This window comes from Arachis hypogaea, chromosome 12, assembly GCF_003086295.3.
Source record: "Arachis hypogaea cultivar Tifrunner chromosome 12, arahy.Tifrunner.gnm2.J5K5, whole genome shotgun sequence".
Lineage (NCBI taxonomy): Eukaryota > Viridiplantae > Streptophyta > Magnoliopsida > Fabales > Fabaceae > Arachis > Arachis hypogaea.
In genome coordinates, this window is record NC_092047.1 from 113,142,238 (window position 1) to 113,158,507 (window position 16,270).

The following is a 16,270-nucleotide window of genomic DNA, read 5'->3' on the forward strand; positions in this document are numbered from 1 at the left end:
TTATTTAAATATATATAATTAGTAAAATAATTATGATAATTAAAGTATTTTAATTCCTCGTTAAACATTATTTTGATACCAATATTTTCTAACAACCAAACAGGTATTCTCTTTACTTTGTTAATTAAAAAATAATTTAAATATATAATTAATTAATAACAACCATATTTTTATATAGAATATTTGGGGTATAAAACTATAAATAATATTTTTTATTTTTAATAGAAAGTTAATCTTTTTTTGGTGACTGAAATAAATTAAACAAAGAAAAACAAAAGAAACAAAACAAGGAACTGCTTAAATAGAGGGACAGTCCCGTTTAAGACTACTCTTAAACTCCTCCCAAGGTGAAAGAAGCTCCACATGCGAAAGTTGTAACTTCATCGCCATCTTTGCCATAGTATCTGCCACCGTGTTTGCATCTCTCATAATCAAACGAAAGTCAACACGCCAATTCCAATGCATGATATCTCTTATTTTGAGCACCAGTGGATCAATAAACCCAAAACCATCTTGAGTAACAAGATTAAATGCTTCCACACAATCCGTCTCACAAATAACATCTCGTTGACCCACATCCCAAGCTAAGAGATATCCTCTCCAAATAGCAAACAATTCTCCTTGAAGAATACTATTACTCTCAATCATTCCCAAACACCCCCTTTGCCAGCTCCCATTACAATCTCTAATAACACAAGCAAAACCAACACTATCACCCGAACCAAAATAACTAGCATCACAATTAATCTTAAAAGTACCAATGGATGGGGGATTCCAAAAACCATTTAGAGTAGAGGGAAGGGACATACGTTGTAATTCAAAAATATTTCTAAGCTCCTTTTCTGAAGTTAATGCCAGACAAATGACTTTTTCCGGAGGCCAAGTTTCATGGGGATTAAAGATGTCGTTATTCCTTGCTCGCCATATCCACCAAAGTCCCGAAAAGAACTTGAACGGGTGCTCTATGCTATGATACAAGAACCAGTTCTTCAAATCCAAAGGATGACAAGGAATATCCAACCTTTGCCAGACAAGCTGAGCTTTTGGACAATCCCGAATACAATGTATAACCGATTCCTGGCTAGAAAGACATCTTGGACACCTATCCGATGACGACATCCCTCTTCTAAAGCGAAAACTTGCAGTAGGAATAGCCTCCTTAAGACACAACCAAGCCAAAAACTTATGCTTTTCCGGAACAAGCTGACGCCAAAGCCAAAGCCAATTCTCCCTCTCCTCCCAACCAAACAGCTGCTTACACAACCACAAGTAACCATTGCGTGAGTCATAGACTTTGGCAGCAGACCCACTCCAATACCAACCCACTTCCGGACCTGCTTGTTCATCTGGATTGTAAGAGAGAATATTATCTTTCAGATTTTGAGATAAAGGAGAATAAAGAGTATCCAAATGCCACCTACCAACCGACCAAATATCCTGTATCCGGAGATTCGAATCAGAAATGTGGACATAATCCATCTCATTAGATAACCGTCCTTCTCTCCTCCAGCTAGAAAACCAAAAATTCTGGTTCAAATCTCCAATACACCAAGCAAACCCATCCTTCAACACTTTCCAAGCCTTGCAAAGACACCTCCAAATGGGAGAGTCCTTGTTCTTAGGATAACTAAAACAGTCATATAGAGATGATCGGTATTTGGCATCCAATAATTGGACCCATAGCTTGTTTGGCTGCTGGAAAAAAGTCCAAACTAGCTTCCCAAGAAGAGCAATATTTACACAATAAGGATCTCTAATCCCCAAACCTCCATATTTTTTTGGAGTAACCAGTACCTTCCAACTAACAAGATTCAATCCTCTTCCATCAACTTGTCCTTTCCAAAGAAAATTCCTCATCATAGACTCCAATTTACTAATGATTCCTTTGGGAAAAATAGAGACCTGCATCTGGTACGTGGGAATAGCAGCGGCAACAGAATTAACCAAGCAGAGTCTACCAGCCCGATTGAGTAAACTCCCTTTCCAGCTTGCTAGCCTACTCCGAATCTTATCCAGGACACCATTGAAAGCTGAACGAGTCACTCTAGAATGGCTAAGGGTAACTCCAAGATACTTGCCCAAATCCTGGACAAATCTGATAGAGGATACCCCAGTGAAAACCTCTTTCCTTGTTGCCGAGACATTCTTGGAGCAAAGCGCTTTAGACTTCTCCACATTAATCTTCATCCCAGATGCTTTGCAAAAAGTCTCTAAAACCAACATCACATTTTGCACTTGTCTCTTTGTAGCTTTACAGAATAGAAGCAAGTCATCCGCAAACATTAAATGGGATATTCTTGGTCCCCCTCTAGAAATAGCAACCGGCTCCCACAAGCCCAAATCAACCTGATGACTAATAAAGCATGCCAGTCGCTCCATACACAACACAAAAAGATAGGGTGACATAGGGTCTCCTTGTCTAAGACCTCGGCTAGGAGTAAAGCCATTCAGACGACTCTCATTCCAAAGAATAGATAAGGAAGAAGCAGTGACACAATTCATAATCAAATTAAGTGTAGGAATAGGAAAACCAAAGCTCTTAAGGGTATGAGCTAAAAACCTCCAGTCAACTCTGTCATAAGCTTTCTCCAGATCAATCTTAAAGGCCAGTGTGCCTTTCTTTGATTTAGTCTTCTTCATAAAGTGGAGGACTTCTTGAGCAATAATGATGTTGTCAGGAGTTCCTCGTCCCGGAATAAATCCTCCTTGAAGCGGGCCAACAATCTCCACAAGATGAGGACGAAGCCTATTAACAAGGACCTTCGTGATGATCTTGTAAACTACATTGCAGAGACTAATCGGCCTGAAATCTTTCATAGATACCGGTGATTCAACCTTTGGAATGAGAACCAGTAAAGTCTCCAACATTCTCGGATCAAGAGTAACACCGGAGAATGCCTGCTTAACCATCTTCCAAACATCAAGACCAATGATCTCCCAATATTCTTTGAAGAAGAAAGCTTGAAACCCATCCGGACCTGGAGCTTTAAAAGAGTTCATGTGAAAAACAGCTGTTTTGACTTCCTCCATAGTAACTGGTGCCGTAAGATTATTGCAAGCTTCCTCATTCAGAGAAGGAAGAGGCACATCACCAAGGCAACCCAAATCAACATCATCCAAATGACAGAATAAGCTTTTATAGAAAGACTCTACTTCTTGACTCAGAACCTCTGGATCAGTTTCCCACACTCCATCCTTGAGAAAAAGGCCATGAATCTTATTATGCTTCCTTCGCGCAAGAGTTTGAATATGAAAGAATCTTGTATTCCTATCCCCGAACCTTACCCACTGCTCTCTGGACTTTTGGAACCATAGGAGCTCTTCTTGCACTAGAGTATTATTATAATCATCAAGCAACTGTTGCTCTTTCTGACGCAAATAAATACTATCCACCACTTCCAAACGCTTTTGTAAATAATTAATCTGCTGCTCTAATTCACATTTCTTAACAAAAATGTTACCAAATACCTTCGAGTTAAACTCTAGTGAATTCTTCTGTACTTCTGAAAGCTTGCCATGAATTCCTCTATTACCAGACCACCATGACTGGTTCACAATATCTTTATACCCAGGATGAGTAGCCCAAGCAGCAACAAATCGGAAAGGTCGATTCCCTTTAGGCTGAGGACGACCTTTACAACGCACCAGAATAGGGCAATGATCAGACTGCAGCCTATTTAAAACTTCTGCATAAGCCTCTGGAAAGATAGATAACCAACTACTATTTATACAGACTCGATCAAGCTTTTTTGCCACGTCAACATAATTTTTCACCCTCCTGTACCAAGAAAACTGCCTCCCGATAGTCTTCAGATCAAACAAACCACTATCTCCTAATGAAGTAGCAAACATGTCTGCTCTTTGATGAGAAAATTGACAGCCCTTAGATTCATGAGAAAATTTGACTTCATTAAAATCACCAAGAACAATCCAAGGTCCTTGAAAAACCATGGATTGTGCAACAAGATAATCCCAAAGGAGAACCCTTTTATTAAATTGAGGACTGCCATAAATACCACTACACCTCCAGATTAAATTATCAAAGTGAACCTCAACAGTAACACCCTGATCAAAAGCATCAATGAACTTACAACAAACACCCTTCATAGAGGATAGAAACCAAATACCTCCTTTATGCCCCTGTGCCTCTACTATACCAACAGAGTGATACCCCAACCTTTCCCAAAATAATTTTAAATGCTGAAAAGGGGAGTGAGTTTCAACCACAATAAAGAAAACAGGTCTAAATTTCCTAACAAGTTCCTTACAATGCACCTGGGCTAACTTATTAAAAGCACCCCTAATATTCCAAACAATCATATTTAAACTATCCATAAATAATAGGGACAGAATAAATAAGAACATAAACTCTAAACAGAATCACCAACCTCAATAGGTGGTTTGTCCTGCGGTACTGGCACACTCTGATCCTCAATAATTGTCACCTTTGGACCCCCTGACACTGCACTTGCCATGCTTCCATCTACTAAGGTTTCCTCCGTTGTGCCACCATTTTTATCAACTGGCGAGTTCTGCAAGGAGGAAGGCCGAGGACGCTTCCGTAGAGAAATTCCACGACGTGCAGGAGTTCTGCGCGATGGAGATGGCGCAATTTCATGTTTTTCTTGCTTTCCCATCCTAATGCCAGTTGATTTGCCTCCATCACCATGCAAATTGGGCCTTGGAACCCTTCTCGAACCAAACTTGTGCTGCTTTCCATCTTGGTCCTTCAAACCTGATGACTGGCCCATTGTAAATTTTTTCTTACGCAACACTTGTTGCCAGCCCTCTCCATCATCCATGCATGCCTCATTAACAAGACCATCAGGCACGTGAGGAGCCAATGATTCCGTAACCACATCCTTCCCTTTAACAACTCCTAATTTCTCACCCAAATCACGAGCTTCTGATTCAGCCTCTTTTTGAATCTCATGATTGTTGTGTGGCACTAGTGTTGGGGCTTCATTATTTTTTCCATCACCAAAGGAATTTATGTTTCCTTCCAAGGACTCATTCTCCATGCAAAACGATTTATCATGCCCATACCGTGCACAAGTAGCACAAATCAACTGTAAACTCTCGTACTCCACTTCATAAGTCACACCCTCCACTATAATATGTTTGATTACAGGCAACTCAAGATTAATTTGAACACAAGCTCGGGCATATTTTCCTCTTTCTGCGAGCTTAGTAGCCAAATCTACTTTCACCGGAATCCCAATTGCAGAAGCAATTCGCAGCATTGCTTGTTCCTGGTAGCACCAAATTGGAAGTCCCGAGACTCGAATCCATACCAGCGTTGATCCAAAGGATTTTTCGCATGGCCTAAAATCCACATCCCATGGCTTTACTGCAACATAGTGACCATCTATCAACCACGGGCCACCAAGAATGACTTTCTCACGATCCACAGCAATATCAAATTTAACCAAAAAATATCCAAATCCCACATCCAACAAATCAAATCCTCCTTTGATGCGCCATACTATCCGGAGCTTATGCATGAGAGCCGTGTAGCCATAATACTTATCCAGCACCTTGATCACGATGGCTTCTTTATAAGGTTCAGCTAGACAGCTCTTTGCCTCCTTGGTAAAACTGACACTTGGTGGACGAGAAAGTTAATCTTTTTAAAGAACGGTTATCTTCCTTAGCTTATTTTTTTCAAAACGCATTAACATTTGCTCTTTTTTGAAAGGTATATTAAAACTAGGAACAACAACACTTCTCAAATCAGCGACTACCCACCTCATCTTTATCCGTTCGGTTTAGATTATACGTGTCTCTAAGTCTACCTGTCTCGGTATATATATAATTTTAATATAAAATAATTAGTAAAATAATTAATAATATTTTATCATATTTAAATATTATATATATTGTGATAATGGTTTTATAAATTTTAAAATTTAACTTTGTTTGTTAAGTGGATGAATAGTTACAGGTAGCGTTTGAAAAAAAGAATTAGTTATTAGTATAACCATAAACTTTTTAATTGACATGTACTATTGGGGGGTAAAAAAATTAAGCTTCAAAGACATTTATATGGTTTGGTTGTGTTTTTAGTAAAAATACTCCCGAACTCATGAAGCGAAAATAGAAAAATATTCCCTCACAGTAATATACTAATATCCTTCAGACTATGCAAATAACAACCAAGTCCTCAAAACTGAACAGGAAAGTTATCTTTCCAAAGAATACAGAATATGATATTCAATTTCTAGACTTTCTCTTAGCATCAGGCTATTGTACAATGGGGAATTTTTTTTGTTTTAATAGTAAACAAGGTATACTACTTATGTACCTTGTTTTCAAATGGGTGAGAGTGGTGTGAACAAATTAAATGAATTGAAAGCTAAAATAACAATGATGTGGGGAACATATGACGTGGGAGGCTAATATATAGAACAAGACTGACCTTATCTCTTCTAAGACATTTGATCATCATTCTAGCATGGCACTGTATTTGACACAGCCAAAGCCATAATGGAGAAAGAATAGTTCTCCGTAACTTATCATTATTACTCATGTAGCTTACAGTTCCGAAGATAGGGATGATCATACTTCACATATTTGGACCAGTAAGACCTATACTTTGTCATGGCAATCTCCAACCATGGTTTCATGTTGCCATTGTAGTGTACAACTGCTGCACTATCAATCTCGGATCGATCTACGCTTGGATTATAACCCAAACCAAGAACGTGCCATGATTTATTTAGCGGATGCGTGAGACCATAGAATGTCATTAGCCCCGGGGGTAATGTACCCAGCTTCCACAGCACCCTGTCTTCATTCTAGAATCAGACACAAAAAGGAAATGGTCAGTAAGGTTTTCTTTTGTGGTCATCTATTGGTGTGAGAATAGATTACATGTGTAACATAAACCAAAGCTGCGTTCAACTGCTCACCATATTCTGCCACTTGTGATATATGCCAGTGATATCCTTCTTTTTCCACTCCTTCAGATCAAATATGTTCATTCCATATGCCCAGCCACAAGCATTCGGATCAAAATTTCTTGCAATATGTGGATTTGAAAAGTTCAGATACTTGTCAAATCGGTGAAAGCTCGCACCACATGTTTCGACTGCACCGTTTACTTTACCTTGGAGATTCACAGCCCACAAACCAGTCAAATCCTTCTGGACAACGATGTCATCATCGAGAAAAAGGATCTTATCCAACTTTGGATAAACTTGTGGAAGGTAGAATCTCAGATGGTTGAGCATTGACAGATATTTGGGGTTTCTGTACTTCAGATTTGAAGCACCAGAAGAAAGTGTGTTCGGATGGCCTGCCTTAAAATAATACTCTCTCATTGTTGCAGATTCTAGCTGCCGCAGGACTGGGCAGTAGGATGAGTTCAACCACTTAAATTCATCGACATTTTCAACATGAATTGTAGCTTTTCCAGGTGGGTTCAACAGAAACCACATGTTCATGGCTCCAAAATTTAGTTTGTCAGTAACAAGATGAAAAACATGCTTTGAAGGATCCTGCAATGTTGAAAATAAATCATGAAACAATAGATGGTGTGCATAAACAATACATGGATATCCTATTGGCTATTTTGAGGCACAAAATATTTATTAAAGGAAATAATGCACGTGACAAAAACTGTCATGGTAAAAGGATATTTGCGCTGACACCTTAGCATTCGTAATAGTTGAGTTGACAACAACAGATGCAGCCAAGACATTGTCTGAAAACAGTGCATAATGATAAAGACTGGGATCCTCCAAGTTCTCACTCCCAGGGAACTTTCTCTTTTCCGGTGGAAGAAGGTAGTAATCTATGGTAAGACGCATAGATAAGCAATGGATTCCGTTAGGTATCGTCTTTGCAGCCAACTGACTGAGAAATGTACTCTGTTTCTTAAAGCTCCGAACATGCTCATCGGCTGTTTGTAGCATTGCCCTTAGTTTCCCAGATACCAATTTGCAGTCATACAATTGTTCTCTTGCTTTTGACAGGACTTGACCCATAGCCTTTATCTTTTCATGTGCACTAGAGATAATCAAACAAAAATTAGTTAAATAAGTAAATTCAGCCGATGGCATAGAAAGACAGGAACATATGTAATTTTGATGACATTACACATGGCCAAACTACCTGCGATTTAGATCAGCATCAGAAGTAGCATCGCCTAAAGCACGTTTACTCTCTTTTAGCCGAGTTTGCAGTTCTTGGAAAAGTTCAAGCTTGTTCTTCATCTTTGCAATACTTAAATATACCCTAGCCATAATGTTTTGGTCCCGCATCAACCGAACAGTAGAATCAGCATTTTCATACTCAACTTCTTTCCTCCAAATGCTGTATTTACCTAGAACAGCTGACTCAACAGATTTTGAGCGTTCAATAGCTGAATTTTCAAGTTTTGCGATTAATTCATCGTTCAATTTTACCAACTCAGCAGCACGCCTCTCCCGCCTTTTCCCTATTAATTGCTGCAGAAAATGTGCATAACGTCAAAAATTATTTCATTCTTCTTTTGTTTTTTGTGGGGAGGAAAATTCAAAATCATTATCTTCAAACAAAACAGCTTTTATTTTCTAGCAGTACAAGAACAAGTTTCATTGTCCAGAAGAGTACCACCAATGAGTTAAATTTTAGGGTAAACTGACAAATGACAGAATGAAACTTACTAAAGATATTTATACCATAATCCAGGACCAAATTATAAAGTTATAACATAAGTAAATGTATTCTGAAAACATAATTTCTAGCTAGATGAATGTTACATTAAGACAGAAAAATTCGTTTGCCATTTATCATAAAAGAAACCAAAATGTCGCTAGAATGCATACCCACAGTGGAAAGTTAGCAACCAAAGGTGTAAGCAATAAAGCAAACAAGCTATTGAAGAAGACCTAACAATACAACGTTAAAAGAATGATGCTCACCCTTCTGGCTTGTTGCGTAGGACTATCAATCCATCGAGTACGACCATCTACATTCATAACATACAATTAATAAAACATACTAATTGGACAGAAAACTAAGCTACAATATAGAGTATAGACAGATCATATGACAAAGTATGATACCAGCTGAAGATTTTCCATCCTTCAGCTTTGGTTTCTCTTGTCTGTCATCTGTTTTGGGCTGGTTTTGAGTTTAACAAATAAAACAAAATATTGAAAATTTAGAAGCAATATGATAATAAATTAATAATAATGTTCCACCGTAGAATACAGCTATTTAATGTTCTTGAAGAAACAATCTTCCAAACCTCATTTGTGGCATTTGAAGTCTCCAACTCCACGACTCTCCAAGAGGCAGACATATTATTTTTTCTGAAATTATCAAGACTCAAAGGCCCTGTATCATTCGTGCTGGATACGATAACATCAAGAACCTAAATATAACATTTATTAGAAAACCAAGAAGTACTATTCTGTGGAAAACAAGATATGCAAAATATAGATCAAGATAAGCTGCGCTTGCCTCTTTTGGAAAAAATGATTTAAGATTCTGCAATGCTTGCCATCCTCTCCATGTGACAACCTGTGGCAATCAACAAGTTCTTTAGGCAAACAAATAAAACCAGCAAGAACATGTATCAAGTATCAGTACTTAGTTATATAGACTGTAAAGCAAAAAACACAATACCTGATTACTTGGAACTGCTGAAAAATCATCTTGATCTGCAAAACGCATATAAAGTAATTAGCCAAACTGAAATTCATAAATATGTTGTGGATAGAATTAGATCCATAGAGATGTTAATCAAAACATTGTTTTCTCATTTTGGTTTATTGAATCAAATTTGGGAAAGGGAGCAGGATGGTAAATGAAGTACATCTCCAGTTTCAGTCAGGTACATTCCATCGCATTTCAGTTCTCACAATTTAACAGTGTCTAACAAAATATAAGCATTAACAGATCCTATTGTCAAATATCAATACTGAATCATGTGATCAACAAGAGTTCAAAGATAAAATGCTTTGACTCTGATTTCATCATTACCCTCATTCTATTACTCACAGATATTGCCAAAGCAAAAACCATCAACGTGTGACGGCAAAATTGCTTCTTGTCAGCAAGCAATCATGTTGCACCAATATAAATACAAATACACATAGCCCTATATTAAATACACGCTATCATTAACCAGAAACAAACAAAATTCCATGAATAACACCAACACATTATCATCAACTAGAAACTAACAAAAATTCCATTAATATCAACAACATCTTCCACAGTCCCAACTCCCTGATACAAATATGACAGACTAACCGAATCAAGAAATAGATCATGTATCCCCTTAAGTGGCATTAAAAAAATAATAATAAGTTTCTCCAAACGGGGCAGTGCAACTCAGAGTCAAAGCAGTGACATCATGCTAGTGACACTGCACAACTTAGTCAAGGTCACTAGCTTCCTAAACTAGTCAAATTCATTCAACCCATTTTTCATCACATAAACTTGCCCATCACCACTTTCCACAGCCATAAGGATCCATTTTCCCACCACATCAATGAATTGAAACCAAGTATATTAAGTTACAATGCCAAACTACCCCTTCAGAAACTTCTCTCCTGTTTGGCACTTGCCCTTCTAACTTAGGAGTTAGAACTGCATCCTACAACTACGGCAAAAACCACACACTTCCTAATCAAACAGACCGTAGAAACACTAAAATACCTAAAGTGATAACTTAGTAGTAATCAATTACTAATTAATTAATTAATTAATTACTTAAACCACAAACACTAATTTGGCTTTTCTTACTTAAAACAGAACACTTCCTAGTCAAACAAACAGCATAGAAACTGTAATCTTACATAAATAGTAAATTAATAAGTTAATAGTTATAAATAATTCACGAACACTAAATTGAGTAATTAACCACTTCTAACTCCCACAAATTTTTTCCACTTTCACATTTCCGAGATCTGCAAATTCACCAGAGAGAGAGGAACTGACCCGCAGCGTAGAGGCCTCTTCCGAGGAAGAAAATCATCGGAGCCATAACACAGAGAATCACGAACGCCAAAACAGGAAAATGCGATGACGATGACGAAGATGATGACGACAACTTGCCGCTGCTGCTTCTGCTCCTTGAGAACGAAATCCCTCTCTTTGGCGCCATTGCTTATCACAATAGAAACTAAAGAAAAAAAATGGAACGCTCTGGAAAACAAAATAGTAAAAGGCAAAATTGGAAAGTGTGAGAACTAAGAAAGCAGCTTTTAGAGCGAGAAAGTAGAGAGAAAGAAGAAGAAGAAGAATCGAACTTGGATCTGGTTGGAGAGTGAGCTTTCTGAGTAAGGGAACAATGCTAGTCGAAATCCATTGACAACAATAGTGAAGTAAGTAATTGCAAAACCACAATGTGAGACTCAGAGAGAGAGAGAGAGAGAATCAATGCGCTGATTCCGTACGAAAAGATGAAGAGAGGTTTAGAAAGAGAGAGGAAGCACGGGCAACGACGATGGTAAGTGGTAACTTTCGTTTCTTCTCTCTCTTGAGTCTTGATGTTCGTTCACTTTGGTTTTTTCCGTTACTGTGTTGTCACTGTTGTGTGGAGTTGGGTTTTCTTCACGCTGTTTTCTATCGTTTTCCTTTGTATTCTACTATTCTTGGCTAGCAAAAGGATTAATTAACTACAATATAGGGATAAAGCCATAATGCAATATTATTATTTGTCGGTGCTTCGCAATCATATAACGGCGCTCATGGTGGAAACGACGTCGTCTTACGGTTTAAGTGATAAGGCTTTTGCGGTTTTGCCAACACAATACTGCCGCTGTTCTATACTTCTATCCCATTTTGCGAAACATTTTTATGAATAATACGCCTAAATCATATTCTAAACAATTTTTAGTTGGATATTTTAATTTTTAATAAATAATTTTTATTTTATTATATAAATAAATTTATATATTAAATTATTTATTTATATAGATAGATTGATATAAAAATTATTATGTTTTTATTAAATAACGAAAAAAATTTATGTCTAATTTTTTATTAAAATTTAATAAAAAATTAATTTTTTAACAAAACAAAAAATTAAAAATGATTTGATGATTAAAATTTATTAAAGACTAAATCATTCGATTAAAAAACTCATAAGAACTAATTTGAAATATTACTTGTTTTCTTAACTCTTCACCTCATTATCTAATTTTCTGAAAAACATATGAAACTTATAATTGTTAATTATTTACTCATTTTTTTCATTAAATTTTATCCCAACCACCCCCTCTCTCTCACATTGAGTAAGATAAATAGGTATTGTAACCATTTTAAAGTAAATAAGTATCAATACTTTTTGTTTTAGAATTTAATTTCGATAGATAAATAATATAAAAATTATACAGAATATTTTTGAATTGATATAATAAAACTTAATTTTAATCTATACTAACAATATATAAAATTTTATATAATTATCCAATTAAAGTCGTGCGTTTGGATAACATCTTAAATAATAAATTAAAAATTGGTAAACAAATTAAATTTATAATAATATATAATTAAATATTTGCTATTTTTCTACAAACGTTTCTTACACATGACAACTTAAACAGGTTCTAAACCTCAACGAAAATCAACGACTAATACAAAATGCTTGAGTTAGTTTGTAAAATAGTTAAAATGTTCGTAAAATGCATCAATTTATTACATATTCTTTATTTTGAAATTAATTATTAGTAGCAAAAAGTTGGGTCCCTATAACCAACCATTCCACAAATTATGATTCGGATCACTCTACTTTTATTCTTGAATCCGATTATTAATCCACATTCGCTGTGCTTTGTGTGTTTGAAAATTTGTCCAATTTACATTATGTCTGTACCCTCGTTTTCAGGAAACAGAAAAGAATTAACCCTTTACTTTCTGCCCCCATCAAACAATACACTAGTCAGTAGCATAATGGGTCTTGGTCTGATCAATCACAAGTTTATCTATTTTCGCAACCAAGCAAATCAAATTGGTTTAGTTCATGCTACATTAACTACCAAACACTACATAGAGTTTTCTATTAAACCGACTAAATTCAAGGCCTTCATATATAAAAAGGCCAAAACACATAAAGACAGCCCATAAGAACCTACAGAATAGCCACATCCAAGTAATCACCAATCTGCGAAATAAACAACCAAAGTCAGCAATATTGTCTTGACCAAAAAAAAAAAAGTCAGCAACATTGTGAATAAAATTTGTGAATATAGCTTGAGGACAAGAAGAAATTCTTCACCTCAAAACCAAGTTCGGCTAAAGCCTTGCCGTCATCAAATCTTCCATTTCCATAAGCTAGTGTCTTCCCAACCTTCATGAAGAAATCAAGTTTGCCAAAATATAAGATTTTATACAACTTGAAGCAGCTAGTTATAATGGAAATCTCTGACTCATTGCAGCAGCTAGTTATAAAAGCCACTTCTTTCAAAGGGGGAAGCTTAATCTTGCAGATAATGGAAATCTCTATGTACCAAAGATGTTTACCAGTAACTACCGTAGACTTGAAACAATCACTTAATTATATATTTTTAACTGTAGTTAAAAACCACTCAAGGTGCTGGGGGATTAATGTCTAACAAGTTAGACAAAGATAAGAAGCAATTTTTTTTTCCCAACTATAGCTAGTCTCTGAATAATCTATTTTTTCCTATTCAACACCACAGTTAACAAATAATAATAAATAAATAAATAAATAATATTACAGATAATTTGATAAATTAATGCCTTGCCTACACCAATATGGAACTCTTAACTCTTAAGGCACAAGATGCACTGACCCTTTATGGCCCTCCCGGACCACAACAGTACCGAAGGCATGCCCTTTGATATCTTTGATTACACCACACAAAACAAGCAAAGATGACAGAGCTTATAAAAAAGGACAGGTAATACTACCCGTTCACAAATTCAAGTTTTACATATCAGCATTAACACAAAGATATGCATGTGGTTACTGAATAATCAAAATCAAATTACTGATCTAAGTTTAACATATGAGTCATGGTTATCAAGAACCCTCTTATACAAACCAGATATATAGAGTGAACCATTTTAGGTAAAGTATGCATAAAATGGAAGAGGATGGAAAAAATGCTTATTAAGTTAAAGTATTACCTCTTGAACTTTGAATCGACCATTTTTATCAGGAAACACAAAAGCAAATGAGAGCTTTGCATGTTTTCTTCTTGCAGGTTTAACCACTTCTTTGACCTGTGGAAAATAATCAGCTAAGCACATGCCAAGAATATGAACCACAATAAAGAAAAAGGAAAACCAACTGAAAACATACTTCACACAAATTACAGATATTGGAAAACGTTAAGCTTCAATCAGATAATAGAAACAAAAGAACCAATGCATCAGCTAGGCTTCACGCCTTCCCCTCATCTGTCATTTGCAAAAGCGTGGGTCACTAAACACCAAAAGGCTTGACTATAATCTGTAAGAGGCTTGAGTCTATAATCTCAATGATTACACTAAGTAGCACATGTCAGCTGAGAGTCTGACACCATCCAAATGATATCTATCAGGCCACCACCAAAACATAAGACCCCATTTTCGGAAACACCTTTTAAAGCTGCTGGGCACTTGCAGCCAAAGATATAACTATATAAAAACCTTCGCATTTTAATGAATTTTAACAACTTCCATAAACGTTTGATCATTACATCGTTTTCTCAATGCCTGTAACCAAAAGTCAGCACTTTTTCTCCATGCTAAACCAACGCATATTACCATCATTTAACCATGTTACACTTTTAGCACACAACTACATCCCACTAAAGTTGCAGAGTAACAAATTCCCAAAACAAACCCTAAATATCATTTGTTACAACCACGCCTCCTATAGTTTACCTCAATTCATTGTCAGTTTCTGATCCATTTTCTTTTCTTGTGTGACATAATTCATGCCAATCTTCCACGCACGCACTTGCAGCGACCCAACTCCATGCCTTCACACTACCCACTTCCTAAACTTATTAAGTCTCATTTTTGTAGTATACCATCAAACCATTTTTCAATAATAGAATGGCACCAAGCTCTTGCTTCATCTCGTGCTATTGAATCAGTAATACTCCGTCCAACCCACAAACCTATTTAACACCCTTTCAGTGCCTCCAGAAAAACAAAATCTCCCAATGTGGTAACTTAACACATTAAACTAAATTAGAACCCTAAATTTCATTCCATGTGAAAAACCATCTAATATTAACTATATACCTTTCATCATCATTATCATCACAAACACATTGTTCCTCTTTCCATTCCTTCTTCAACTAAAACCCTAAGCTAAAAACACTGAGAAAGAAGCACAATATAAGAAATTGCGAGAAAGCAAAAGAAAAGAAAAATGCATAGAATTAGAGGATTTACGAGCTCGGTTAATTCACGAAGAGTAGCGTCCTTCCAGGTGTAAATCTGAACCTCCTCATCTGGCTCTTTCCCTCTCACAGCAAAGTCCTCCATCGTGTGATGACTCCCCTCCTCAACAACCACAAAAAAATAAATAAATAAAAATACAAATGGCTTCAAAGCTTTCAGGAATTGCTTTTTGTAACTTAAAACTTAAAAGTATACCTTGGTGAAGACGCGGAGCAACAAGGGGCAAGTCTGCAAAAATAAAATAATAGTGGCGTTGAGTGCAAATTTTAATAGAGAGAGAGAGAGAGAGAGAGAAGAGAGAGAGAACCTTTTCGCGATCGACGGGTTCGGCGCGGGGGCGAGGGGGAGGAGGAGGAGGGCCGGGGGGACCTCTTGGCGGCGGAGGAAGTGGGCGTCCGCCTTGTCTCTTTGGACCGTCGCCCATATCTTGTGAGGCGAGGTTCTAGAATGATCTTGTGGCTTCGCCGAAGACTTGTGAAGAGAGCTGTCGGAATATCAAAGGAAAAAAGGGGAAAAGGAAGAATGAGTGAGCGAAGGAGTGAGCCCTGCTATGTGCTAACAAGGTTTCATATTTTATTTTTTATTTTTTTGGGTCCTGAACAAGTTTTCATTGAAGCTGCGTAGATCGTTGAAGATGGAAGATACTCGTTTCACTTTTTGTCAATAAAACAAAGGCCCAAATATATTTTTGTTATGCACTGAGACTAAGCCCAAATTCTCCCCTTATCCTTCTTTTGGCCAAAAAACAGAAGTACTAAAACTTAGAGCATCATTTGAACTAAAGGATTATTTCGCCAATGAGCCTTAACTCACACGTCATTCTGCCTCCTCTTCATTTTAAAGATCTCGGGCTTAATTCCTATCAACTGCAACCAAAGAGAAAAAATTGATAAGCATATGAGGAGTGTGT

General features: G+C 36.7%; 2 protein-coding genes across 2 annotated transcripts; both read right to left on the reverse strand.

Annotated features, from left to right (window-relative positions):
• Window positions 1–6,149: 6,149 nt before the first annotated feature.
• On the reverse strand, window positions 6,150–11,648 carry LOC112728371 (polygalacturonate 4-alpha-galacturonosyltransferase). The gene is made up of 11 exons (XM_025778461.3): window positions 11,247–11,648; window positions 10,936–11,142; window positions 9,616–9,650; window positions 9,451–9,510; window positions 9,236–9,361; window positions 9,051–9,108; window positions 8,907–8,953; window positions 8,116–8,450; window positions 7,653–8,010; window positions 6,912–7,499; window positions 6,150–6,797 (listed from the first exon to the last, which is right to left on the reverse strand). The coding sequence occupies exons 2-11, from the start codon at window positions 11,099–11,101 to the stop codon at window positions 6,522–6,524; spliced, it is 2,049 nt and encodes a 682-aa protein (XP_025634246.1). The 5' UTR covers window positions 11,102–11,142; window positions 11,247–11,648; the 3' UTR covers window positions 6,150–6,521.
• A 1,256-nt stretch (window positions 11,649–12,904) lies between these two features.
• LOC112728372 (histone deacetylase complex subunit SAP18) lies at window positions 12,905–15,972 on the reverse strand. The gene is made up of 6 exons (XM_025778462.3): window positions 15,668–15,972; window positions 15,556–15,588; window positions 15,352–15,462; window positions 14,092–14,187; window positions 13,217–13,288; window positions 12,905–13,102 (listed from the first exon to the last, which is right to left on the reverse strand). The coding sequence occupies exons 1-6, from the start codon at window positions 15,782–15,784 to the stop codon at window positions 13,070–13,072; spliced, it is 462 nt and encodes a 153-aa protein (XP_025634247.1). The 5' UTR covers window positions 15,785–15,972; the 3' UTR covers window positions 12,905–13,069.
• Window positions 15,973–16,270: the final 298 nt, after the last annotated feature.

What these genes read in the sequence shown, in the direction of transcription:
- LOC112728372 (XM_025778462.3), bottom strand. Translation starts at nt 15,784, where the DNA reads ATGGGCGACGGTCCAAAGAGACAAGGCGGACGCCCACTTCCTCCGCCG. An exon ending in AACCCGTCGATCGCGAAAAG is followed by an intron (nt 15,589 to 15,667) that starts GTTCTCTCTCTC and finishes TTATTTTTGCAG; the next exon opens with ACTTGCCCCTTGTTGCTCCG. An exon ending in GTCGATTCAAAGTTCAAGAG is followed by an intron (nt 13,289 to 14,091) that starts GTAATACTTTAA and finishes TTCTTCATGAAG; the next exon opens with GTTGGGAAGACACTAGCTTA.
- LOC112728371 (XM_025778461.3), bottom strand. Translation starts at nt 11,101, where the DNA reads ATGGCGCCAAAGAGAGGGATTTCGTTCTCAAGGAGCAGAAGCAGCAGC. An exon ending in AATCATTTTTTCCAAAAGAG is followed by an intron (nt 9,362 to 9,450) that starts GCAAGCGCAGCT and finishes TGTTATATTTAG; the next exon opens with GTTCTTGATGTTATCGTATC. An exon ending in CAACTATTACGAATGCTAAG is followed by an intron (nt 7,500 to 7,652) that starts GTGTCAGCGCAA and finishes TCAACATTGCAG; the next exon opens with GATCCTTCAAAGCATGTTTT.